At 50.0% G+C, this 26,267-nt stretch overlaps 1 protein-coding gene across 1 annotated transcript in view; it reads left to right on the top strand.

The window, feature by feature from the left end:
* The window catches only part of LOC144719666 (uncharacterized), a 97,564-nt gene extending 73,172 nt beyond the window's left edge, over window positions 1-24,392 (top strand). Inside the window, exons 25-43 of the mRNA XM_078595805.1 lie at window positions 475-614; window positions 1,995-2,373; window positions 3,486-3,568; window positions 3,953-4,360; window positions 5,318-5,411; window positions 5,877-6,085; window positions 6,568-6,660; window positions 7,527-7,613; window positions 8,376-8,637; window positions 9,092-9,439; window positions 9,894-10,191; window positions 10,396-10,621; window positions 10,973-11,127; window positions 11,920-12,028; window positions 12,974-13,071; window positions 13,988-14,117; window positions 16,108-16,323; window positions 17,772-17,936; window positions 18,122-24,392. Coding sequence (XP_078451931.1) covers window positions 475-614; window positions 1,995-2,373; window positions 3,486-3,568; window positions 3,953-4,360; window positions 5,318-5,411; window positions 5,877-6,085; window positions 6,568-6,660; window positions 7,527-7,613; window positions 8,376-8,637; window positions 9,092-9,439; window positions 9,894-10,191; window positions 10,396-10,621; window positions 10,973-11,127; window positions 11,920-12,028; window positions 12,974-13,071; window positions 13,988-14,117; window positions 16,108-16,323; window positions 17,772-17,936; window positions 18,122-18,532 — 3,911 coding nt within the window. The 3' untranslated portion in view covers window positions 18,533-24,392. The remainder of the gene's footprint in view (window positions 1-474; window positions 615-1,994; window positions 2,374-3,485; window positions 3,569-3,952; window positions 4,361-5,317; window positions 5,412-5,876; window positions 6,086-6,567; window positions 6,661-7,526; window positions 7,614-8,375; window positions 8,638-9,091; window positions 9,440-9,893; window positions 10,192-10,395; window positions 10,622-10,972; window positions 11,128-11,919; window positions 12,029-12,973; window positions 13,072-13,987; window positions 14,118-16,107; window positions 16,324-17,771; window positions 17,937-18,121) is intronic.
* Window positions 24,393-26,267: the final 1,875 nt, after the last annotated feature.

Consider the following 26,267-nt stretch of genomic DNA (forward strand, 5'->3'; position numbering starts at 1 on the left):
CCCGTTCCGGTTCCGATGACCTACGTCATTGGAATGGAAACGGAAGAAACATTTTTACAACGTTTATCGATTACCAACGCTCCCACAAGCTCATGCGGGAGGGCGTCTGGTACAGTTTGGCATCAGTTATCATAGAGTGCGGTCGTGTCACGATGGTTCTCTGTGGTGTGAGTACATTGTCTTTTAAAACAACGGCGCTAAGCTTCAATTTTATTTAGAGAAGCCAACTGCTTACGCGTTCCGAGATTCAGCGGTGAACGGGGACCCACCCTGCAACTTGCAGACGTGTCGGAACGGGAAACCATTAAATAAGTACTTGACGGAGAGACAAAGGCAGCTGGGAGTGGTGCTGGCCACACAACCCTCCTTGTGTCGCGTGCATGCCTTGATAGATGCTTGCAAACAGCATTTTCTTGGACGGTCTATGATGGTTGATGTGTCTGTGTGCGTGTGTGCGTGTGTGCGTGCCCGCAGGCGTGGTGATCATCGACGATCACCCCCTGCTGAGCATGGAGGAGGCGGAGGACCCACAGAGCGCGGGCGCCGGCTTCACTCAGGTTCTGTCCAAGCGACAGAAGCGTCTCCAGGACAAGAAGGAGGAGCCCATCGCTCCGGTAGAGCATGCCACTACGCCATACGGCATGACTTGCCCTCCCCCCAGCCCCCCTTGCCTCACGTCTGCCACTCCTCTTATCCCCACGACATTTTTTTTTTACCTTTTTTTATTAAACGAGAGACCGGTACAACGCGCGAGTGACGGGGATAGGGGAGGGGGGGGGGTACAGATATTCCGCAGATGACAAACCCCGACGCCAGGTGCCCACGGGGTACGGTGGTTGGGTGCACTGGCCCACTACTCGCGTAGTAAGGGAAAGCGTAACAATCACTCGGAGTGATTGTTAAGCATTTCTGCTTGACGTTTTGGATCGTTTGCGATGGCCTGCTGGTTAAGTCAGGGCGCTTACGGCCACGTCAGATCACATAAGATGGCACCGCTGAAATATTCGGTTCAGTCCAGGTTCCAGCCGCCCGTTATTAATAACAAGGGCACACGTTGTGCCCTTACCCTGATTGCAAGTTTTTCTCTGCCGTGCAGCGCCATCTGCAGAGAAAATCTAAGCAGGTACTGGTGTCTGCATCTGACTGCACAAAGAAGCCAGCATGTTCAATTGTCTTGGCGTCCTTACGAGTTTTTTTGGGTTAGATCGCGTAAATTTAAATGTGTCGTCAAACCCGCCACCACTCGACGCAGGCAATTAGTAAGGTTTGTCACGTTAACAAAATAATTCGAGTGATGTTTCACCGGTAATTACAACCAGCGCCATCAGGTGCCAGCCAGGATTGTGTGGAAAGATTCTCCTGTAAGAAAACCTCATATGGATAATATTGGATGCGAAAGCCCTCGGTGTTAAAATAACTTGGTGTATTCGACCCGCGAGGCCAAGGACATTTATTTGGCTGCCCATTCGATGAACACTCTTTGAAGGCATATCATTAGGTGCTTTACCGTGTGTGGATAAGAGGGGAATTGAAGAGATGTCAGAAGTCAGTCTGCTATATCACTAACTTGGGCCGTTATTTCACACAATGGGAAAGTTCCAAATAGAGATTTGTCTCGTGTTAGGAATGTGATAGAACAATTAGGATATTATTGTGGGGGAAAATGCTAGTTTGTGCTCTGCCTCAATCTTAACCATAATGGTGGGTTCCAATTGCGATGGTGAGCTAAATCCTTACTGTATGTGGGAGGAAACCAGAAAGAGTGCCGTGTATGAGGGCATGATGGCACTCAACCTACAACAGACATGATTACCACCTATTTGCCTTCCTGTAAACTTCTGTGGGCACCTCAATTCGAATTATGCAACTGTACGACATTTTCAGGGACGGACACGGAAAAAGTTGCACTTTTTACTTTCACACAGTTAGCTGGTTTGTTGATGTCGATGACGCCGACGATCATGATGTCTGATCCCTGCCCTCTGTTCACACAGCAGGTGGCGACCAAGGGCCGCCCCGAGAAGGAAAAAAATCGCAACAGCAATAAGCTGCCGCCTCGCTTGGCTAAAAAGCAACAGCAGCAGACGCAGCAGCAGCAGCAGGCTGCACAGCAACAGCAAGGGCAGCAGCCAGCCCAGCTGTTGGGAATTCAGCTGCAACAACAGCAACAGCAGCAGCTCCCAGCCCCCCCACAACAGCCAAACCTGCAGCAACTTGGTCAACAGCAGCCAAGTCAGCAGCAGCAGTCACAACCTCAACAGCAGCAGCAGCAGCAGGGCAAAGTGCAAGAGTTTGGAATGAACGGAGCGAGTGATGTTGGAGCAGCTGTGGCTGTTCCCAGCAATGGAGCGCAGGCAGACGTTGGCAAGAGAGGTTTGTTGGGGTGGGAGGAGGTGAAATAAAATATTAAAAAATACTTTTTTTTAAACACGCTTTAATGAAATGTACTGTCCGAGCTGCCCCTCCCCTTGCCCCCTTCCCCCATCGCCCCTCCCCTCCTTCCACATCCCCCGCCCCTCGGCGTGGCTCCCCGAGGCTTGCCATAACATAAGGGACGTGGTGATTTACAGCCAACGTGAGTTGAGCGTGGACAATTAGAGCCGTAAAAAAGATTGTTTAAAAATATATATTTTAATGATAGAATATATTATTGTCATCAGTATGACATACCTATACCAAGTTTGCCGTCGATACGACATTGGAAAGACGGTTGAAATTGAGTTACAAGATTTGAGGATACGACAACAGACGGAGTGAGTTAAATAAAAGCGTGTAAAAAATGCTCAAATAGGAAATGATTATGGGAAATGGTCCTCATCGATTGTAATTCTCATTGGAAGGCATGTTACGTTAATTGTAAAACAGTTGGATTTTCACAGAGCGTTCGTCTTATTCCATAATGCTTTGAAACATGAACGTTCAGGTGAACGTTTAGCCCCTCGTCAACCTGGTAGAGTGTGGGCTCATGTAGTTGGATAATTCTGCTGAATCATAATAAAAGCTATGTTTCAGAATTCTTGAGTTGATAATTACCAGAAGCACATCATAGTTGGAAACAAATGATGTTATTTCGAATATTGGAAATACATCTGTGTCAGGTCAACTGCAGTCGTAGCTTTATTTATTGTCTGATGAATCCCAAGTTTCTGCTACAATACTGTGTAATGGGATTAACAATGGGTTGCAAATAAGTAAACCGGCCTTAAATGAGTACCTGATGTGATGTGTTTACATCAGCACTGGGGAGACTAAGACTGCCAGACGTGGTGCTGACCACCGACCCCCTCGTGTGCCATGCTGGCCTTCATAGCTGCTGCTCGCGAACAGCACTTTCCCCAACAGTCTTTGTCTATATGGGGGGATCTTTTTCTGTGTCTTGATACATATCTTGTGTGTCGGTCTGTGACTTAGATTGTGCTTTTGTGTCTTCTTGTTTTTCGTGTCTGTGCTTTAACTTTGTGTCCTCTCTCTGCATGCGCGTCCAGTTGGGCCTCTGATTGCAGCACCCGTGCCGCCTCCTGTGAATGCGTGGAACAAGCCCCTGACGGCACGAGCCGGCTCCACGGAGGTGAGCCTCCCCCACTCGCACTGTGGGGCGACACGCATAGCACGCTCGCTCACACCCGCGATCATAGACGTGAAGACACATACGCACGTGCGCGCACGGACACACACACACACACGTGTATACACTCGCACGCGTGGATAAGGTAAAGATCCCACCCTGTAGCCTTCAACAGATTGTTGTGGCAAGTGGTTCTGCTCGGAATATCTGGCCAACTGGTATTTTCATTGTTTCGAATGTGGGCAAAACCCATATACTGGCCAGGGAAACACGGATATTGGAGGAAACACTCAAATTCTGCACAAACTGAATTTTTTTACTTCCTTACATTACTGCCTTCGTTTGCAGGAGTTGAAGGTCTTTTGTGCCCGTGTGAATTTCCCGCAGCTGGCCCCAGGAAAAGCGGAGGGAGGCACGGAACCCGCGCGGGAGGATGCCGTGGCGGTCTCTAGCCCCGCCATCCAGCAGACCCCTACCCACCAGGTCCCTGGCCCCGCCCACCAGGTCCCTGGCCCCGCCCACCAGGCCGTCACAACCTCCGCCCTGCTCGCCCCAAGCTCCGCCCAGCAAACTCCGTCGGGCTCCGCTCACGCTCCCAGCTCTGCGTACCAAGTCGTGGGCTCCACTCACCTGGTGTCGGGCTCTGCGCCCCACCCCAGCGTAAGCTCGAGCCACATCGCTGGGCCCGCCCACGCGGAGGTGCCTCCGGGCGGTGTGGAGGCAGTCGGAGGAGGTGCCGCAGGAGCCGAGCCCAAGGAGCAGAGAGCGCGGTCGTCCCGGGCCCAGCGCGAGCCGGTACGGGAGCCAGGGGTTTGCCGTCCGCATTATGTGCAGGTCCGGCACAAAGCCATAGCTTCACTGAGCTGGAGCCGAGTCTTATCTGTGAACTACTGGACATCTTTGGAACCTCATTTGCCAGTAGAAAAATATGATAATTGTTTTTTTTACCATTTTATCTGGCAACAAAACTGACAACTTTTTTACAAGGAGTCATGTTTGCATAGACCACAATACCTGCAGTCGGAATGCAAAAAAAACCACATAACTCTGATAATGTAAGCACTGTCCTTGAAGTTGATTGGTCCACACCCGAGACAGCTTTCCTTAGAGCCTAGTCTCACATGGTGTTGGACCAGATGCGCCTTTTGGCATTCCGACTGCAGGTATTGTGGTCTATGCAAACATGACTCCTTGTAAAAAAGGTGTCAGTTTTGTTGCCAAATAAAAGGGTTAAAAAAACAATTATCATACTGGACATCTGTGATAAAGAACTTTTTCGCTCATCGGATTCCTCTAGTATAAATAAATATTCTGATTCTTAAGCTGAGAGTCCCAGTAGGCAGGCCATCCCTGCCAATAATGCCTACCGCCTACTCAAAGTGTACCGGTTCTTTCTCATACGCCGTGCCTCTTGTTCAGCAGACAATGTATGGACAGGGTTACATTGAAAACGTGCATTTTAAACACGTCGCGTGCTTGTGTGTGTGTGCCTCCTGCTGGTGTATGTGTGTCCCATGTGCTTGTGCGCACATTTGTTTTACTCGTGCACAATTGCTGTATATGTATGCTTATGTCCCATGTGTGTGTTCTTTCGTATGACAGCGTTGTATATTTGCGTGTGCGCACGCTTCCATTGTAGGTCTCGTGTCCCCATCCCCCTACACGTCTGTGGTCATCGATCGAGTGTCTTTTGCACTCGTATGTACCAGGTTGACACATGAATCCTGTGTTTGGTGCGTGCGTTTCTTATAGGTTCGGGAGACTGCAAGCGATCGTGCTGATCCTACGCCAGGCCCCGTGGGGAAGGAGCGCTCGCTGAGGCAGAGGAGGGATGACACCCCGACGGGTGAGGCTACACGCGCGATCAGGCGCCATCTCACACACACACGTACGCCACACACACATACGCCGCACACACTGAAGGCTCAATACATTTAGCAGAGAGGTTAATCCGTTCATTACGACTGCATTTTTAGTGGTTGTGCTACACAGGTGTCTGATGTATTTTCGGGTTGTGTTGCACCTTGTTCAGCGCGATGTCTGACATTTCACTCCACATGCTCTCAGAGCTTCCTCCTGAACTGAACTGGCTTTGGACATCATGTGAAAAAACAAACGGAGAACCGCAAACCACATCGGAGAGGGCAACCACCAAAGTCGTGTCTTTCTCCGATTGTCTCTCAAAGCAAAACATAGCTGAGGCCACACGGCGCAAGTGGGCAGCAGTGCGATCACGTTTCCTGTGGGCCACTGCAGCCAAGGCTTTCGTTATTGGGGCGTGACACAGGCTGCGCTATGCGTGTCTTTGCAGCAGCAGCAGCAGTTGGTGGTGGTGACAGCACCACCGTTGTTGCCGCCGGTAGTGGAGGAGTGGTGCTGGGTGGCAAGATAAGCCCGGTCGCCGTTGGAGCGGAGACTGTGAGCATCGCGCTGACCGGGGTTGAAGCACCCGAGTTTGTTCCCAGCCAGGCACCGTGTTCATCGGAGGAGCGTCGGCAGCATGGCCACGCTGCCATTAAGGTAATGGGCATGTCAAGTCCTCTTGTCTCCTTCCTCAGGGGGTGGCGCTTGTATTCGGTCACAGCTAGAAATGTAGAAAAAAATGTACAGCCCATTGCCAGACACTTCTGAATTAGAATTGTTGCCCAAGTTATCAGTGTTTGCTTGTGTGTGTACAACTTTTGTATCAATCCACTGCTGAAGGGAAGGCCTTCCCACACTGAGTAGTATGAATTTTTACCAAACTTCATCATACTGGTCAGGGTGGGTTGGTGAATGTGATGTACAGCGCACAACAGATATTGCTGAACTGCCATCTTGTGCTTAAAGTAGTCCCCCCGCAACTTGGCCCCCCATTCAAATTTCATCCAGACTCAAACTTGCTTAGCTTCTAATGGGAGACCGGGAAGAATTCCAGGTGATGTTGGCATAGGCCAGGGTATCACAATTGATCAACGTATTCCTATTGTCGCCGCTCTGTGTATCTGTGTCTCCGTTTACAGGAAACTGTGAATGTGTACACGTCGACTGCTGTATCGACGGAACCCCTGCCGGCCCATGACCCCACCGCACTGGACGCATCGCTCGTGTCTACTGTGAGCCTCCCGTCGCACGCAGATAAATCTGCCCAAATGTCACCACGCGGCCCCCTTTGTGCACCGTGACAGGGGCTGGGTGTTGCGGCGGTTCGGGCGCTGGACTTTGCATTAGGGGAAGTTTTTCATAAGAAGTCGTCTGTATTAGTTGTGCAATGCAGAGATTGACTCCCCCCCCCCTTTCCCCTATGACAGAAATGTAAGATCTTCACCACTGACTTGGCACTTCCAACAGAGATTAATGCCACTCTGTGTGTGTGTGTGTTGAATCCCCCAACTATTATATTAACTCACGACTTTTTGTGAATGTGTGTTGAGCACTCCTGCCACACCGGGATAGATGTGGAATTGGTCACTTTAAAGAAATAATCTTAAGAAGTCACCGACTTGTAAGATGCATTCCAAAAGACGCATGTTATTTTGTATGAAGGGGAACATGGGTTATGTGTTCCTTGCTGTTTTATATGATTTGGATGCATTATTAATCCGTTAAATCAAACTTTTAACATCTCAGATGGCTACCTCATAATGCTCAAGTGATGTCACCGAGGTGCGAAAATTATGGACTTGACCATAATTCGAATTTCTTTTTGTCGTTCACAAATTGTTCAAACTCATGTCAGACAGCACACGACTCAGTCTAGGTGTGCACCTTGAAGATGAAAAAAACGAAAAGTCATTGCTTCTTTAATTTGATATTCAAAGGACCCTGGATCTTTGGGGAAATCTCAGCCATGTGAATGTGCTCTTCTGTTCATCTGTGTGTGGGGAGCTTGCCCGATAATCATGCAACTCAAGTGTGTGTGTGTTGGGAGTGGTCAGCTCATTTGCATTGCTGCCTCTAATGGGTTTTTTTTCCTTTGCAGGTGCCCATCCCTCGAACTGTCCCACGCAGCAACAGTAACAGCAGCATCATTCCTGGGGCTCTGTCTGCAGCTGACCTCACGCTAAAGGTCAGCACAGACTCGCACAGGCTTGCACGCTCGCACTTGTACGCAAGAGCACACGTACAGAGATCTTAGGTGCAGAGCCTCCATTTCGCATGCTAAACCTAAGGGGCAAGTGCTCTTGCCAAGCACCGACCCGCAAAAGTACCTAAGTCGAGAGGCCATCATTGACTAGTCAATAAAGGCATGATGAACTTCCAGTAAAAGCCAATGGCACCCACAAGATGGTATTGAGAGCCAGTGTATTCGTGGCAATGTGCCTATGTACTTTGAACTTCTTTAGCACCGTACGTAGTCAATCATACTAATCGGAGGTGCAGAGGAAGGTTTGTGTGGGTGGGTGGGTTCGTGTTGTGTGGGTTAGTTTGGGTGGGTTTGGTTGGTTGGTTTGAGTAGCAATAAAAAGGCATGTGCAATGGTTATGCCCCATATTTATCCTGTAATGTCTTGGTGAGCCTACAGATTAATTTAGGTAGATTCTGAAAGAAGATGTTTGGCCAGTTTCTTTTCAGAAGTTGGGAAGGAATCTAGTTGCTTATTGTGATTATTCCAAACCTACTTTGCTGCACTTTCATCATCTGGCCACATCTCAGCCCAGCATGTCTTATAGTACACGAAGATGTCTGCATGATGCACCGTGCCTGCCTTCCACAGTGCGGGATCACGGGCGCGTGCCACCACATCGGCGGCGCATATTATTATTTTTTTACCGGCGGCACGTTCCACACTGACCCAAGCGTCGACACGAACCGTTGCGTCCGCTCGCAGATGGAGTCGGCACGGAAGGCGTGGGAAAACTCTCCGCGCCTGGGCGGTGGCGGCGAGCCGGCGCCGGTGCTCCCACCGGCGGGGCCCCCACCGCCACCCCCCACCGCGGCCAGCACCGTGGCGGTCAACGTCGTGGCGGCACCAGGGCCCGGCGGGCCCGTGGGGCCCCTCGTCTCGCCCCGGGACAGCATGGGGCCTGCTGCATACGGCGGCTACGTGGGCACCATGTCGATGGCCGACGCCGGTGTCTCTTCCATACCCGGTGGGTTGCACTGAGGTCGCCAGCGTTTCCATGACGGGTCCGTCGGGAGCACGCACCAGAGCCTCTTGTGCCGTCACCAGAATGGTTGACGGAAGCCGAACGGTAGCACGGTTTGCCCACGCAGTTAAAACTTTTGATTGTTTTACTCAGCTTCGTTTGTGTGTGGACTAACCAAATTCGTTCGGTATAATATGTGGCACACGTGTGAACGCCCACGTGACTTGGGCTAGATGTTCGGCAACGGATAACATCATTGCTACCTGAACCTGTCCTGGGCACTTGGTGAGGTCACGTCGAATGTGATCATCAGCACTGGTTGAATTGAAGATGGTGGCTATGCGTGATGCTGGCCACCACCATTCCCTCCTGTGCCTTGGCCGGTCTTACCTTAGATGTACCTTAGGGAGCAATTTGGCTTCCAGTTTAACCAAGACGTATTCCCGTGTGCTCGCAGTGAGCTACCACGGGGTGGTGGTGTCATCCTCATCCGCGTCTTCGCTCGCGGCCAAACCCAACCTGATGACCTCTGAGCACGCCAGCAACATCTGCAAGGTGAAGCCACAACAGCAGCTCCAGCAGCAGCAACAACAGCAGCAGCAGCAACAACAGCAGCAGCAACAGCAGCAACAACAGCAGCAGCAACAACAGCACCAACAGCAAGCTCAACAGGCGGCCAGCCAGCTGTCCCTCATGCCGCAGCTCACCCAGATATCACAGCTTTCGCAGTTGTCCCAGCTGAGCTGTGCGCCGTCCATGATGCACCAGCAGCAACAGCAGCTGTACCTTTCTCAACCGGGACCAGGTGAGTGGCCAGTGTTGAGAGGATGATGTGGAAAGTAATCTTTAACTCATTGCATGAGGTGTTCGAAGTATCCAAACATATTCTCCCGTGCATGATGTTTTAAAGTACCGATTGCTTCTGTTAACAAGATTCGAAAGTCGTCCTGCTGAAATAAGCGTTGGTGCAGCACTCCTCTCCATTTAGTGGACGTGAGCTGTCAGCGGAAAAAAAATCCACATTCCCATAATGGGGACGAGTCTCAATATAGGATGACCACCATTGATTTCCCATCGTGGTACTTTGGTTTGACATCAGAGGGAAGATGATGGGCTCAGTTGACCTCTAGCTGGTGCTTAACCTTATTACCTTCCAATTCTAACCCCAACGCTCCGAACTTGGTGCCGCTCGGCTATATTGGGCATTTTTTTCGACGTGACCTGGTCCTTTTGTTTGACTTTCGCCTTTCCTCTTGCAGCCCCAACCGGACAGTTCCCGACGTACTACCACGTGGACACGTCGCACCTGTTCCCGATGCAGCAGGCACGCGTTGGGGGCGGCCCCCCAGCCATGCAGCAGGGCCAGGCCTACCAGGGCGGGCCGGGTGGTGGGGCGGCTCCACCTGGGCCCCCTCCCGGCCCACCCCAGGCCATGCACCACCAGCCCCAGATGCCCTTCTCGCTGTACTCGCAGCAGCTGGGCCAGCAGCAGGCCGTGAGCCAGCCTGCACCGCCGCAGGGGCCTGAAATGTTTGGGCCGTCTCTGCAGCTGTTCCGGTGAGCGTGGCCGTGCTTTGTTGCCGGGTGTCGCTGCAAATGTGCGCTCGGCTTGGTTGCGTGAAGGCTGCCGACGTTTAAAGAAAGATGCGACGCAAAAAAAATACCTCTTAACCTTACAGATGTACACCTCCGCTGATTGTTACTTCACTCGTGCCGTTCCCTCGGTTGATGTTTAAGTAGTAATTCCCGTTTCGTGCGCAGGTCCGGCCAGGCGTTCCTGCAGCCAAGCCTGACGCAGCCGTCGGCACTGGTGCTGTCGGCCGGCAACCCCCCAAAGCCCCTGTACGGGGGAGGCTTCGCGTCGGACATGGGCAAACAGTACAGCCAGGCGGCCCCCCAGCCTGCACCGCCACCACCGCCGCACCAGCCTCTGCCCGCCTTCATCTATGAGCAGACGCCAATGATGGACTCGAGTCACCTCATGCAGGTGCCTGTCCGTCTGCGATGCAGGGCTTGGCGTGCGTGTGTATCTCTCGTTGAATGCGAGGTGGTCGGAGCGTGCGCGCGAATGTGTCGTGTCGTGCATGCCAATTTAGTCTGTCTGGTGGTTTTTCGCGTGTTTGTGCATGTGGTGAACATCAGCACCACAGACTAAAGCAGCCCCACACTCGACCTTTCATAGGTGCTGACTCACACCACTTGTCTGGGCAATCTCTACAGCTCAATGGGGGGTGATTGTTTGTGTGTGCGCGTGTGTGCGCGTGTGTCCGCGTGTGTCCGTGTGCGTGCACGTACGCGTGTGCGTGCACGTGTGTGTGTGTATGCGGGCTCCCCCCAGGCACGACAGGGCATGGGCCAGCTCGGCGTGTACTCCCAGCCCCAGCAGAGTGGCTTCTACGCCACATCACAGTCGCCGGCAGCCGCCCTGCAGCACATGGGGCTGCCCATGCAGGGATACGGAGGCACCCAGCAGACGCTCATTGCCCTCCAGGGGTAAGGGCTGTGTGCGAGGAATGAGCGCCCGCCTGTGCTTCGTTCACAGGGACTTTGCTCTGTCGTCCAATACATATGTATTGAAAACTCATCTTGATTGAAAAGTCAATTTCTTGACAACTGCTTTTTGTATTTAGTTTGTGGTCCTTCCCCTGTACCTTGGCTACGTACGGTGCGAAAAGTTCAACATACGTCGTATGGCCCATTTTTATTAATGGTGTTGTCGGTTGAAGATTACACATCCTTAGGCGATAGCTGTTTTGCCACGTGAGTATCACCATTTCACAGTTTAATTTAGCGTCTTCCCACAGGGGCCGCATGGAACGTGTGGAGAGAAGGCTTTTGGAGGGGGAGGACACAATTTGGATGGCACAATCCAGAATAACGATCTCATATTTGTGCATCCGCAGCTCCCTGTTCTGGCTTCCAGACCCAGATTTAAAACTTCACTCGCGAGGACAAAAGACTTTTACAGTCAACTCTGGTAATGGGTGTGCAGGCATAACTCAGGGGGGTAATGAACGACGATCATTAATCCTGCTTTAACAAGATGTTTCCCTGTTATAACCAGCGTGAGGCCTTACTCTCAGCCGATCCAGCCACGGAACCTACGCGCACCTTTCGGACGCTCGGCTGTTGCTGCTGTTGCTGCTGTTGCTGCTGTTGCTGCTGTTGCTGCTGTTGCTGCTGTTGCTGCTGCTGCTGCTGCTGTTGCTGCTGTTGCTGCTGTTGCTGCTGTTGCTGCTGTTGCCGCCGCGTCGTTCTCATTGAGGACTGGTTTGTGTCTCGCAGGATGTCACAGCCGTCGATGGCGGTCCCGCAGACGAGAGGCGTCCTCGCGCACGCGGCGCCGCGAGCCATCTCCAACCAGGTCCCACGCTACACGCCCAGCCAGCACAAGGCAAGCCGCGCACACGTCTGTGAACCGTCGTCGACGTCATCAGCCGCGGTCTTGTGGGCAGTGACGTGCCCCAGTGGCAGCGCGTTCGCCGCTTGCTGTGGAAGTGCACGGCACGATTGCAGCGGCCGCCCTCAATATTAATGCAGTTGGTTGTAATTAACATAACAATTTTGATTTAAAGGACTGCTGGGATTCATATTCTTGGTTCTTTCGTGACTTCACCGAAAGAACCAAGAATATTAACATAACAATGTCACCACGCCATGTGCTTCATGCTGGCGAAATGTTAACTACCTCGCCTGGTATACAGGAGGTCGTGGGTTCGATCCCGACTCTCACGCCTGTATATTTGGAGTTTGCGTGTTCTCCCCGTGGTTGCGTTGATGTTTCTCAGAGTCCTCCGGTTTTTCCCCTCCACATTTAGAAGCATGCATTTAAGAGTATTTGGCTGCTATAAATTTCCACATGATGAGCCACTTCGTTGAGCTATCACTTCTGAAAAACAGCTGTGCAGCTCAGTCAGCCTTACCTGCTAAAATAAAAAGAGTAAATAGTTAAAAATCCCGTGACGCTATTCGCAAAAGTAGACCATGGTGTTGACGGCGTCATGGTCCAAATTAGAATAATTGTAATCTATCACAATCATTTGCCACTGCTGTAAAGATACCGAGGCTTTCCTGGGTAAACGAGCATAATAATAAGGAAATTAAATCCTCCCAAAGCCGTCGCCATCTCTCTGTTATGCAATGCAATCGTTCTTCTGCTCATGCACACTGCCATGTTAGCAGTTTCCAGCAAAACCCTCATGACGTTCACTCGTGTGTTGATGTCACCAGTGTAACACTGCGGTGCCATTACAATAAATCGTTTGAGCATAAGCCGGTTGGCCTGGAGGGAAGCATTTATTAACCCGATGGTTTGTTTGCACACCCACCCCATAACCAGATTTTCCAGGTGTCGGATTATGGCATGGCCGGAGAGGTGAAACATCACACTCCTCCGCAAACTCCGCACGGCAACACCCCGGCTACGAGCCCCTTCAGGTAGCTTGGCTTGCGCTGTGACACAAAGCAACAGAAACGAACACAAAGATCCCCTGTATAGCCTTTACCAGACTGTTGGGGCAAGTGCTGTTCGTGAGCACATTAAGGCTGGCACGGCTCATGAGGCGGTTGTTTGCAAACACCTTTGGCTCCCCAATGCTGTTGTTTCCAAACCAAAACCAGGTACTTGTTAAAGGCCACTTCTGTTGGCATTGAGCGGGAATATAGCGAGTACCACATCGCATACAGCACACACCACATGCCATACAGATATCGACCACCCCTCGCATACATTTTTTACCACGCCGCATACACCACACCACACCACATATAGCACTGAGAACCTCATAAAGTTCTCGGCACCACATGCCACGCACCACATCATGTACAGCTCGCACCATGCTACACAACACACCATGTCGAGTACACACCTTGCCAACAGGCATGATGCAGCACACCATCCCATTCACGGCACGCACACCCATTGATAATGGTACAATGTAGCATACAAGGTTTGCAGTGTACAGCACCGAACACCACTATATAGGGGCACCACGGTGGCGAGATGTTAAGTGCCTCGTCTGTTATACGGGAGGTCGTGGGTTCGATCCCAACGCTGACGCCGGTAGGTTTGAAGTTTGCATGCTGTCCCAATGGCCCCGTGGATTTTTCTCCTGGTCCTCTGGTTTTTCCTAAGCATTTAGAAACCTGCTTTGAGATTATTTTGCTGCTATAAATGACCACACGATAAGCCACTTCGTTGAGGTATCATTTGTGGCCAAGTCGCTCATGAAAATAAGCTATGCAGCTCAGTGGTCCTTACCTGGTAAAATATTCGTTTTTATTAGTTTAGTTTTGCATGATTGTGTATAACGTTGCGTGTGTTTTCACTGATGTGTATGTGCGTGTGGTTCAGGCCGGGTTCTATCAGTCCCGGTTTGGCCGGGAGTTCCTCGACTAAAGGTTCAGGGGTCGGCAAAACTGGGGGAGGCCCCCCACAATCCACCCGTATGGGCCAACCTTTCACACAGGTCTACCAGCACCAGGTGAGCACGTGTGTGGGCTTCTGGGTGTCTTAGTGCGTGTGTGAAGTTGTGTGTGTGGTACAGATACAATGGGAGGCTGATCGATGCCCGGGTGCAGCCAAGGGATGGCTGCCTATTGGTCAACCACGTTATGTATGCCGATGATCTCGTAATTGCGGCTCACTCAGGAGGAGTTGGAGGCGCTGCTGCTGAACCTGGAGTATGCCACTAAGAGGTGGGGCCTTACCATCAGACCCACCAAAACGAAGCACCTGCCTTGGGTATATTTTACCATCGGGCACTCCACCCCCACAACTCCCAATCGGTGATGGGGCAGTTGTGGAGAGAGTGGAGAGTTTCCCATACCTGGGCAGTATGCTCATGACCGGCTCCGGTTTAACAGCAGAGGTCTCACTCCGAATCAGCCAAGCGGCATTATCTTTTCATCGGTTGCGTAACGCTGTGTGGAAGCCACCTGGTCTGTCACCCCGCACGAAGCTTCGGGTCTTCTCGGCCACAGTCATTCCCTCCCTTCTCTACGCTTGCGAAACGTGGACCCCCTAATGGAACATCTTCGTCGGTTTGAAACATTTAGGCTGGCCTGCCTACGATCAATCCTGGGTTTAACCAGGCTGGATTGTGTGAGGAGCTCACAAATCCTCGAAAGATCTAGACAAAGTCCCATTGGTGAGCGCTTCCGGCAGGCAAGGCTGCGTTGGCTGGGCCATGTAGCCCGCATGCCCAATCACCGCATACCAAAAGAGCTTTGTTCGGCCGGATCGAGGGGGCTAAACGGGCGCAGCACGAGCTAGAGAAGAGATGAAGTGATGTGGTACAGGAGGACGTGGAGCTAAGTGGACTTGCCGATGACTGGTACCAGCGGTGTCAAGATCGGCCTCTGTGGAGGAGGCTTGTGAAGGACGCTGCTGGGCAGTTAGAGGCAGTTGCCCTCCAACAACGGAGGGCGGAGGAGCGACGCTCACAACAACGAGCTTTGCGCCGGGTGGCTAAAGCACAGCAAGTTGGCACAGTAGGGGGCACAGGTGGTACATCAGCCAGTCATCTCAGTCGACCCGTGGCACCTGGGTCTGCCCCGTGACCTCCTGCCAGCGGGCGTTCAACACTTCACGTCGCCTCAACGTGTACATAGCCTGGCACAAGCGTCCTGGTGACGTCACCGCCACTTCGTGGCGAATGGCGGTTGTTGTATATGTACACGTGAGCGTCTGCATTTGCATCCATGTTTTTGTGTGTGTACGCACTTGCTTGTGAACTAGTTTATCTTTCATGTATGTGCATTGGTGAGTGTCTTAATCCGTGATAGAGCAGTAGTGCAGTGGTTAACACACTTACAAACTGAAGAATCTGAATTTGATTTTCTTTCACAATTTACATAAACGGCGAGTGATGTCTGAACTGGTTCTGGACCACCTTCAGGTCGTCTTAGACTTAAATGAGCACCTATTGCGGGGTGTCCACAACAGAACTGTGGGGAGACAAAGGTCACCACCGCGAGTGGTGCTTGTCACCACCGCTTGATGTGCCGTGACTTTCTTAATAGGTGCTTTAAAAATTGCCCCTGAAGTCTGCAGGAAGTCTTGTTAATCGGTATGTGTACATTAGCACTGAAGAAGAGACAAAGACTCCGTACATTAACTTGTGCATGCCAAACAATTCTAATTAGATTTTCTGCTTGCCCGCTGAAAATTAAGTACAGTCATTCCTAGTTTTAGCGTGGTCGATGCGTTCCTGAAAAGTGCCGTGTTCAGCGAAAATGTGTTAAGCGAGGGATTATTGTATATGCATTACGGGGCATAAATAAATAATGACATGGAAATTATAATGACATGGACTGTAAAATCAGCCTGCAGCCTATCCACAACCTCCTGTATGCCAGGCTGGAGGTAGTTAACGTCTCGCCACTGCGGTGCCGACAAAGTAACAGTGCAATGAGTCCTTGCGCCTAATCTGGGTGTGAGCGCAGGACCTTCATGTTTGCTTCCCTCCACAGGCGCCCCGACCCCCGCCAGTGTCATCCCTGAGCACCTCTGCATCGCCGTTCTCCCCGGTGACGCCCATCCAGCGCTACACCGTGCCGGCCCCCACCCAGGCAGCCCCACCGGCTGCGGCCCCGGTTAACGTGGCTCCCACGTCCGGCACGCAGGCGGCCGGCGTCGTCATCGCCGCCGCCGCCCCTCCAATGTCCCAGCGTCCCGTGAGCGCCCAGGTAATGGCACGCCACACAGCGTCCCACCACATTCGTGGGTGCTTGTGTTATTCTGCAGACATTTTGCCGTGTATTGTCACTGGTTCCTTGGGCTGATTGCACGTTTGTGGCAGTTGAATTGCCTCTTCATCTCACGAATGTGCTTGCAATTGATGACAAACGATTGCACGTGCTTCTTAGACCAATACAAAACATTAACGGTCAATGTGACTCGGTGCTAAATCTTACATTGGGTGCTGCTCAATATTGGCATGAACACGCTGGCTTCCTGTTCCAGCAGTGGCTTTAAAACTATTTGGTTTGGCTGGGCCCCCACAGGTTCCCATGCCCCCCCACTGGCCCCCCCCTCCAATTGCCACCACTCTCCCCAGGTTACTAAGGACAACAATATAGAGATCACGTGTTCAACGCCTCTAGTCGGCACGGTGTCAGTGCGTTTTGTGTTCAGGCAAATGTATCACGTGTATCAGTGTGGTGACGAGATGTTACCTACCTCGCCTGGTATGCAGCAAGTCGTGGGCTCGATCCCAACCATGACGCCTGTACATTTGTCTTCTGTCCGTGTGGTGGTCCTTTGTTTTTTTCCTCCACAATTAACTTGCATTTAGATTAATATAATAAGCCAAGAATGCGTGTGTCACGCGTGTGATGTCACTCCACATGCTGCACCCCTCCCCAATAACCATGAGGTGGTGATGGCACTCCACGTGGGGCAAACATCCTCCCCTCATTAATAATCATGACCTGAACAAATTTTCTATTTCATATTTCAGATTTACTGCAGTATACACCCGTCCTTGGATGGGACAAAAAAGATAGTTTAGATGATTTGGCTGTTGCTGTAAGTTTCCACATGATAAGCCACTTTGTTGACCTACCATCTGTGGCCAGGTCACTTGTAAAAAAAAGAGCTATATAGCTCAGTAGGCCTTACCTGGTAAAATAAAATAAAAATGTTTAGTTCAAACCCTTGCCCTGGACGCCCTCAACATTGGTCAATAATGCTTAACTGTAATTCGAATAACTCTTAACTTTAATATTAACCCGATGGTCTAATCCTTAACCCTTTACTCGAACACAACGCATTTGCTTGAAGCCTCAAACTCATGGCAAGTGGACGTTTTCAAAGTGTTAAATATAGTCTATGAACTGTTTGCACCCTTTGTGTTAAGTGCTACATTCGCACATTACTGCTACACACGCAGACACGCGGCTATGTTAATGTGTAGCTGATACAGAGTTGCATGTTACTGCTTTGTGCACACACATGCTCCTGTTGTTAAGTCCACTGCTACAACTGTACCAACACTGAGTTGCGTTGCACACAGGGTTTTTTTTTCACTGTTGCGTTGACCCATGCGCGCCCTTGATACACGCGTGCGCGCACGTACGCCTCCTTGTGCGTGTACATGCTCGCGTTCGCTGAAACACCGCTGCTGTGTTCCCAGGGACAGGGTGGGGGCCGAAGCAGTGGGGGGGGAGCCCCACCCCCATCACTGGGCCCAGCCGTGGGGGGGGGGCAACCACCCGCAGCCTCGCTGGGGGGCCCGGTGAGCGTGCGCCCCGGCGTCACGCACGGAGCCCCCTTACCCCGCGTCACTGACCAGATCAAGGTGAGGACTGCCAAACCTGGTTTGGCCTTGGGTATGGAAAAGGTGAGCCCCTCTGTGTTCGGGGGGGGACACTGACTGAAGTGAGGAGATCCGGCCTAAATCGGTACCCGCTAACAGCGCTTGCTCTGAGAGGGAAAGGTGGAAAGGTGACCTTTGTTATGTATCTGTGCGGCTGTGAAAAACAGGCGAGACAGAGGGCCGAGGTTCTGCAATCCACGCAGCTCTTCTTCTCCGGACAGCAATCGGTCGTACACCATCCGCAGGTGCCGCAACAACAACAGCAGCAGCAGCAGCAGCAACCGCCACCACCCCAGCAGCAGCAACCGCCACCACCCCAGCAGCAGCAGCAGCAGCAGCAACAACAACAGCAGCACAAAACGTCAACAACAACAACAACCAAACCCGAGGTGACGGAGGCCCCACCGGAGCGCGCAGCGGTCGAATCCGAGCCGACTCTGATCACGACGCCGATGCCTGCCCAGACGACGACGACAACGCCGCTGGCCCAGACGCCGTCGCCACAGGCAACCATTGGGAAACCAGTGCGCACCGGGCCCATCAAACCCCAAGCGATCAAGTCAGACGAGGGCAAGTGATAAAGGGTTGGGGTGTTGTCGTTGCGTGTTATTGGCGTGCGAGTGTGTGTGGGTTGCTTGCGTGGGGCAGCCTGCAAGGCTTGACGTGTAAGTGCGAGCGGGTGGGGTACATTTGTGCGAACGTGTGAATGTGTGTGTGGTGTGTGTGTGCGCGTGCACATGCGTGCGCATATTAGATCAGGCCTTGGCTACAGGCTTGGTGTAGAGTCTATAGCTTAATTGCTGAAGTCATTCATAGCTCTGAAGCTTGGGGTAACCAAATGCCGTTGTTACTTCAATTGCCCTGGCCCAACCCGGTGTATGATGGTAGTGACGTCCTCCCCCGATTTCGATTGCCTTCACGCATGCGGCAGCCCTTGCAGTGGGGACCCCCAGAGCGCGTTGTCCGTGACACGTGGGAAGAAATGAACTACATTACCTTCTGATATTTACAGCTCTATTAAAATCCAGCGCTATCACTATTGCTGCACATCTCTTATTAGTATTACAAGCTTGAGGCGAAGCTGAGAACCATAATTGTAACAATTGCTTGCCCATGCAACAGCATAGACGTCTATTAACTGGTATGATGACTAGTTTAACGAAACAATAAAATTGCTCGTGATTTACAACAATGTACTCGGACAGCATGGCTTGAGAGCTTCCAAATTGGGACCCGCACCGCATCCTTTGATCCCTAGAAAGTTCCATAAAGAAAATCTTAACCTGACATCCGAATGACAACTGAATTAACGGTGTAAAGCTTCACAGTAGATTTATTTTTCAGTCTCGACGTTACGATTGCTGTATTGTAACAAGCCCAGCTCGCTCACTGTTCGCTGGCCAGTAACTTTAACATTGGCTACTTGCAGTCCGACCCTCGCCCACCCCATAACCAATGTACACTGGGCATCGCAGGGCGCTGTCTCTCGCATGCTCAGCGACTTTGCCTAATTAAAAAACAGGACTGAAGCGGCAACAGTGGCAAGTCATGGCGGTCGAAAAATATTATTCGATTTACTGTAAAAAAAAAAGCTATTCATGTTACTCATGGAATGCTGCTTTTGCTTTTAGTCAAATGCTTTCTTTCCAATTCGTGAAATCTTTTTTTTACGTTATTTCTTTCTCCGTTGCTGGTTTAAATTTAGGCTGATAACAGCGTGCACACCGCCGTGAGTTTGCTGTGACAGCGCCGCAGCTGTTGTGCTTTTACCCTGAAATCCACAATGAAGATTCTTTGCCATCAACCCCTCGCCAAATAATCAAGTGGCGGCCAGAGGTCAATAGGAAGCACCCCCCCCCCCTCCTCTCTCTCTCCTGTTGGTTGAGTTTGGGTCCCGGTCCAACTGCTGTGGCACGACTCGTTTTTCGAATCAAACCGGAATCGTGTTCGCCGCATGTGGCACGCGACGCAAGAATGAGTTCCTGTATATTGTTTCGGTGTGTGTCTTGGTTTTTTTTTTTTGCAACAAAACAAATAAAGCAGTGAGGCCACAAGTGTAAGACGACGCAGCCTGGAGTGACATTTGCTTTATTAACGGTGACGCTTTGTTGAACGTTTTGATGTAAACTTCTGTCCAGGGGGGGTGGCGATACCAGCTTATGAAGCTGAGCCCTAGGAAACTATGACATGAGGCTTAGTTGCATGTGAATGCACAACCACGTCCTGTTTGAAGTTAAGGTCTTTACGCGTAAAAAAAATATGAAATACATCCTACTCAGAAATGCTTTTTTAGTGGCTTTGCTTCACATGATATCTTGAATTTAAAAATGTTTTCTTCCGGAGGTGCACATCTCTACTCCACAGCTATGTTTTTAAACGCAACGAGACATCGTTTATTGCAAAATGCTCTTTATTCAAATACATATTGCTATGGTAAAAAACTGCAATTGTTGCACGTGGTTTGCCAAAGCAATTTGAGGAAACCCCTGATCATGTGACCCTCGAACGGCCAATCGTGAGGTTGTTAAACTGGGTGCTGAATGTGGAGGCCTTTATAAGCAGAGATATCCTAAATTAAAACAGCTTTCTCAAGGAGTAAAAATGTGCTTCAAAAGTATGACAGGGAAACAGTCCTCCGGATGCAAATGAAGTGTGCATCCTCATGCTCCCAAGTCCTTCCTTCATCTCATCGGTCAATCAACGTGCACGTGCTGAGAGCCCTTTGCAGAGGCCTTGTGCACGCAGTTTGTGCTCTATTATAAAAGCGTCCCTTAGATGCAATAGGAAACTAATATTTAGATTATACACACATTAATATTTAGTCTTGTCCATGACTTTAAATTCCACCTCACTTTTTCCCTTGTACTGCCAAGACTCTACCTACACACCTGAGCTCCAGGGTCTCCTCATCCTGTCTTTTTACCAACGTCTGGCTTCAGAATTGTCCTGGATTACCAGCCACTCTCGCGGCTAGCCTGCCTTCAATCCTGCACCCTCTCCTACCCTATTTCTGATGGCATCTACAATACTGGGTTTTTTTTGCGTGAGCTGTTCTTCATTTACAAGTTGGTTCAGCCTGTCCCGTCGTTAAATACATTGCATCAACTTTTGCAGGAAAAAAACTCCGTGTGCCTGTCACACCGGCCAAATCTTGCCTTTGGGCAACCGCTTGGCCTCCCACTAAGAGGTAATGTTATTGATCTTGGGAGGGATGAGCTGAATTAATCTTTTAAATTGAGATTTCAGCAAAATCTTAATATTGCGAGTTTGGGCATTACAACAGTGCCACCACCAAGCCAGATACCATTTTAAATGTAAAATAACTAGATATACTGAAAATCCTTATTTGAAAGTCATATATATACACACACCCACACATCCATTTTTATAATATGGGTATGTGTGTGCATGTGTGTGTATATGTATGAACGTATATAATATAATGTGCAACAGTTTGAGACATGTGTTTTATGATACTGCTGGTGTATTGCTGTTATGACATTTGTGAAATGTGTGTGTGTGTGCGTGCACAAGCCTCCGCTCACTCATGTTCTCTCAGTGGAGGCGAGCGTCTTTGTCGGGACGGGAATAGGAAAATCTGTTGGTTGACCTTTAGAAGCGTCGAGGAATAAAAGCATCATAAAAATGTGTGGAGTGAACCAAAATAGTAGGGATTGCAATTACTTAATTTTTTCCTAGCACTGCAATTGAAATGAACGCTTCAACATGGTTTCCGTTAGAGCGAGCTCTCCCCTTTCGTTCTTGGTGGGGGCTTCCTGCTTGTTCATTCATTTACCAGCCTTTCTAAAAGCAGTGCGATTACCGAAATGTATTTACACCTCGTACCCTTTTTTTGGTTGTCCTATAGGATACTTAAGTTGCGAGCGTTTGAGTACCGCACAACACGTCTGCACGTCAAAAACGTAATACAGCATATGTCTATTATATGAAATCCAATCTGAGTGTTCCAAAGCAAGTTATTTAAACCATATTATTACTGGGTTTTTTCATTGCTGCGATTTCTGTTATTTTCGTTTTTATTGCTTTGCACAAATTCCCTGTTTGGGTGCAAACGTGAGCTTAGGTGGCCTGCTTGTAATTACATTTATTCTTTATGTTATCCTTAAAGGGTGTTGGTGGGGGGGTGTTGACATTTCTTCAGTGTTGATTTACTGGACACTATATGGGCTGGTGCTCTGTTAATTCATTTCACGAAACTGCATGGGCCTCATGGGTTTTGTTGTCAAGCGTCACGATGAGAGCTTTTACGGGGCACTCGTGGCCAGCTTTCCCATTCAAGCTGTCGAGTCCGGCCGTTCGTGCGTCTGTTGCATTAGCCGGCGGTGCTACAAAATAACACCACGGGGGCCGGGAACTGCGGTGGAAAGTCGAGCGTCGGGTCTCCCTGCTCAAACGAGCATTGTGGCACACATCTCTCCCATTGGTGGCCCTAAGCCGAAACCTCCAGTGAAGTTGAGTCTCACTCCCATTTTTTTGTTTGAGCTGAGCGGCACTTTAACTTGGATTATATTTCATGGCACTTCTGGGAATCGCAGAGCACGTGCCGGTATCGCCACAGTGCTGGAAATCCAGCCGCGTGACTGGATTGTGGTAACTATAGGAATGAACCAGTCCACCCCCGTTCCACGGACCGTCCCCGTGTGGCACGCCCCTTGCCTTCCGCACCGAGTTTACAGCAGGTTTTAAATGTCCGTGGCTCAGTTCTTGCCTTTTCTGAGGGCAGTTTTTTTTCTCTCAATGCTTTCATGCTTTGCTTCAAAACACCCTCTGATCGTCGGCAAACACATTGCGTTCTCAGTCTCCAATTGGACTCCATACTGCAACGGGGCGCATAAAGTGCAAGCGTAGAGGCAAAACCACCTCGTTCTTTGATAGTAGTGGTGGTGGGTCCCGTGGTGGAGAGTTCACCTTCCCTCTGGCAGTGGCCAGCGTCTTTGTAGGACGACCGCTGTTGCCATGTTGGATTTTCTTCGGCGGTGCTTGCGCTCTCAACCCGCGCGATTCGACCTCGCAAAACCTTCTGATTGGCCGAGTCGAGCACTCTCACTGACCCAACCACTCGGCCAGACTGCATCTGCTAGAACCAGAGAAGGCAAGGGGGAGCGAGGATGGTTCTGACCTCTTCGCTGTCCTTGTCCCCAGGTTTGCCACGTCGGCCCTGCTGGTCGCGGTCAACCCAAACTGGATGTGAAACCGCGTTGCTAGAGGTCTATTGAATTGGCCGTTAAGACCCATGACCCAAATTTGGCTGGCCTGCCAAGGGATGGGCACGTGGGGTCAACTTTGGGTGGAGTGAGAATTACACTACTGTGTACGGTGCTAGGTTAATTGCTGCACGCTCTTGCTCTAAAATTGCTTACAACTTAACTAACAATGCACAGGGTTTAATGTTTACCCCACCGAGTCAAATATCTGTCAATTGCACACCCACAGTTCACCCATTGAGACAGCACATCAAGTTTTTGGAGGAGACTTTTACAGCATCAGCTTGTGTAATCATCAACAAGTAGATATTTTTGTTTTTACTTTTTCGCAGAAACTTTCAATGTTTCGTTGAACAATCATCCAGGTCAAATTAATTTTGCAGCGGCACTGACCTCCGTTGGTTACCAAGGCAGCAGAGGAAATTACACATTCCTATGGCAAGGTCCACAACCACCGTTCTCAAAAAGTGGCACTCGTTTGAACAACCCCAGATAATGGTCCGCGTTAAGCCCAGACGATTAGAAATCGCCACTTGCCGATTGCGAGTAGAGCAATTTAACTGCAGTGGTCCAGTCGGAAGTGAAAAATGCATTGTATAAACAAGAGGCCGCCTGGAGACGTGCAGAACGTGCGTCCACCCCCGCGCCTATCCCAAAAATTCGTTCCCACAAATCTTTAAATCGGGCGAGGGCGATTTACTGGACAGTAACTCGTTCCTGTCTTCGGGATTGCACACTTTGGCTTTCTTTTGGGGGCACGTTTGGGTTGTTGTTCCATTGTGACCCGAGCCAGTTTTGTTTTCCCTTTGAAATGGATTTGGTTTTGATTTGTCGTTGCGTTCTCCGAATTGCGTTCCCACCACCCCCCAAGCCTGTGTCTTGTAGGCTTCCGCGAGCAGCGGCAGGGCGGTGTGTGGCGCGGGAGAGATCGTTCGAGAACGCCGCGCTGTTACCGATTTCCCCCCCCCCTTCACACACCGCTTTCCTCTTCACACGGCGACTGTTTCGGTGCGGCAGTGTGAGAGACAATTTACCGTTACTACGTCGCGGTGTAATTAAAAGTAAAAAAAATACAAATAAAAAAACGCTGTAATTAATGCTTCGCTGAGTACCAGAAATGTGTTTTTTTTACGTGTGCTTTCTCGAACTAGGTATTGATTGGAGTACAGTAAACTCTGAAAGAGGATAATAAACATTGTGGTTTCATTTGGAACTTTTTTGTGGACTCGATCTTTGTTTCTGATTGAAATGTGGGGTGGTTTTGTTTTTACTTGTGTTGATGCTTCTGCGTCCAACCCAGTTTGGTGTCACAGTGATTTAAAGGGAGCGCTGCTTGTAATAGATTACACATTCAAACCCTTGTTGGGGATAGACTCAGCCCGTCATTCCTTTGGAGGTCAATAACACGGGTTAACCACTTTGCAAGATATAGAATTGTGGAATTTCCATCACTTCCTCTGGATTACCAGTGGATTTAAGCACCCATCCCATTGCGCAAAATATTGGGCGAAGATTATTTTTGAGTGGCCGCCAGTCGCTTAGATTTTTTTTTCTCAACTGTCATAATAGTCTTGGTCACGGCATCAGATTAAAACAAGTTTGAAATTAATATATTGGTACACTGGGGTGGCACTCATCTCGAAACGTGCGTTTAGAATATTTGGCTGCTATAAATGTCTGCGTGATAAGCCACTTCATTAAGCTATCATTTGTGGCCAGGTCGCTTCTAAAAAAAAAGAGCTTTATCTTCGTTGGCCTAAGCTGGTAAAATAAAAATTAGTTTAGTATAGTTTATATTTTTGGTCAGGAGTCCTTGAAATTACACATCCCCATGGTAAGGGCTAGTTTTTCCACAGGACCAAACCAAGTACAGTACTGTACCAGACAAAATAATTGCGTTTGGGTGATAACACTCAACCCTAGTACTGACAAGAGTCCTAAACCTACTTGCTCCACCGTCACATACTGGCCGTCTCCTTGCTGTTTAGGTTGGGTGAAGTACATCACGACTTCCATCTATTCACGGTCCACCTCACCCAGGCGGACAGAGCCACATCGGGCTAAATGTTATGGTTGCAAGAGTTCAGTACGGTGCAACACTGGCAAACGTAAACATCATTTGTTGAGTGCCGCATTCCTGATAGCTGCACAACAATTAGGGCTTGAATGTTTTCCGCCCGTGCAGCCCGCTCCCGTCGCTATGGCCAATTGAACATGTTGAGCGTAAACATCCGCCGGAGACATTGAATTCCCGAAAAAGCACGTCCCATTCTCAGTGGCGAACTTCACCCTCCAACGTTCGTCAAAGTGTCTCCCTGCTCAAACAATGGGGACAGCCGTCATCTCTGTTGAGGGCCCCCCCCCCCCCCGATTCGTTTGTGATAATTCCACATTTTCATGGTCTGGGCCAGCCTGATTGGACGGCCACTTGCCTCCGCTTATCGCATTGGAGAGCGACTTGTGCTTCTGTATTGAAAGGGTGTTCGTGTCAGGCAGCACATGAACTTGTTTCTTCCTCCGCTGGAGTTGGGCCAAATGAAGTAAAAAGCCCCCATTCAGTGATGGGATCTCTTTTGGTTGAAGTCACTTTGCGATCGCGCCAAGACGGTGAACTTGACGAACTTGGGAACCCGGTAGTTGTCACGGGTGGCTGCAAGTTTTATTTGACATCCATTTGCTATTCCTAAGCATCGATGACACTGCCGGTATTTACTGTAAAAGTTTTTCTAAATATAATTGGTGTGCAAAATATATTATATTTTCATTTAGCATCGGTGAACGAGATCGGTTTCAATCTTGATTTGAAGATTTCGTGACTGCAGGAATCCATACTCTTTGGTTCGTACAGTAAAGTCACGTAGGTAGAAATTAAATAAAATTGGTAAACGTAAAGTAACATTTTTAGTCTTTACCTAAAGGCCCTTTGAACCAGTATTACCCAGCAGCTTTTATTTAAGCAAGCATACCCGTGGACTGGTTTAAACAGGGTTCAGCCTGGAAAATGTGGGTTTGATCAGTTTGGGGCCCATTGAGAACAACATTGACGAAACGTCTGCATGCTGCCATGGTGAAACGATTCGCGCACGGG

This window comes from Lampetra planeri, chromosome 6, assembly GCF_965212315.1.
Source record: "Lampetra planeri chromosome 6, kcLamPlan1.2.h2, whole genome shotgun sequence".
NCBI classification, from domain to species: domain Eukaryota; kingdom Metazoa; phylum Chordata; class Hyperoartia; order Petromyzontiformes; family Petromyzontidae; genus Lampetra; species Lampetra planeri.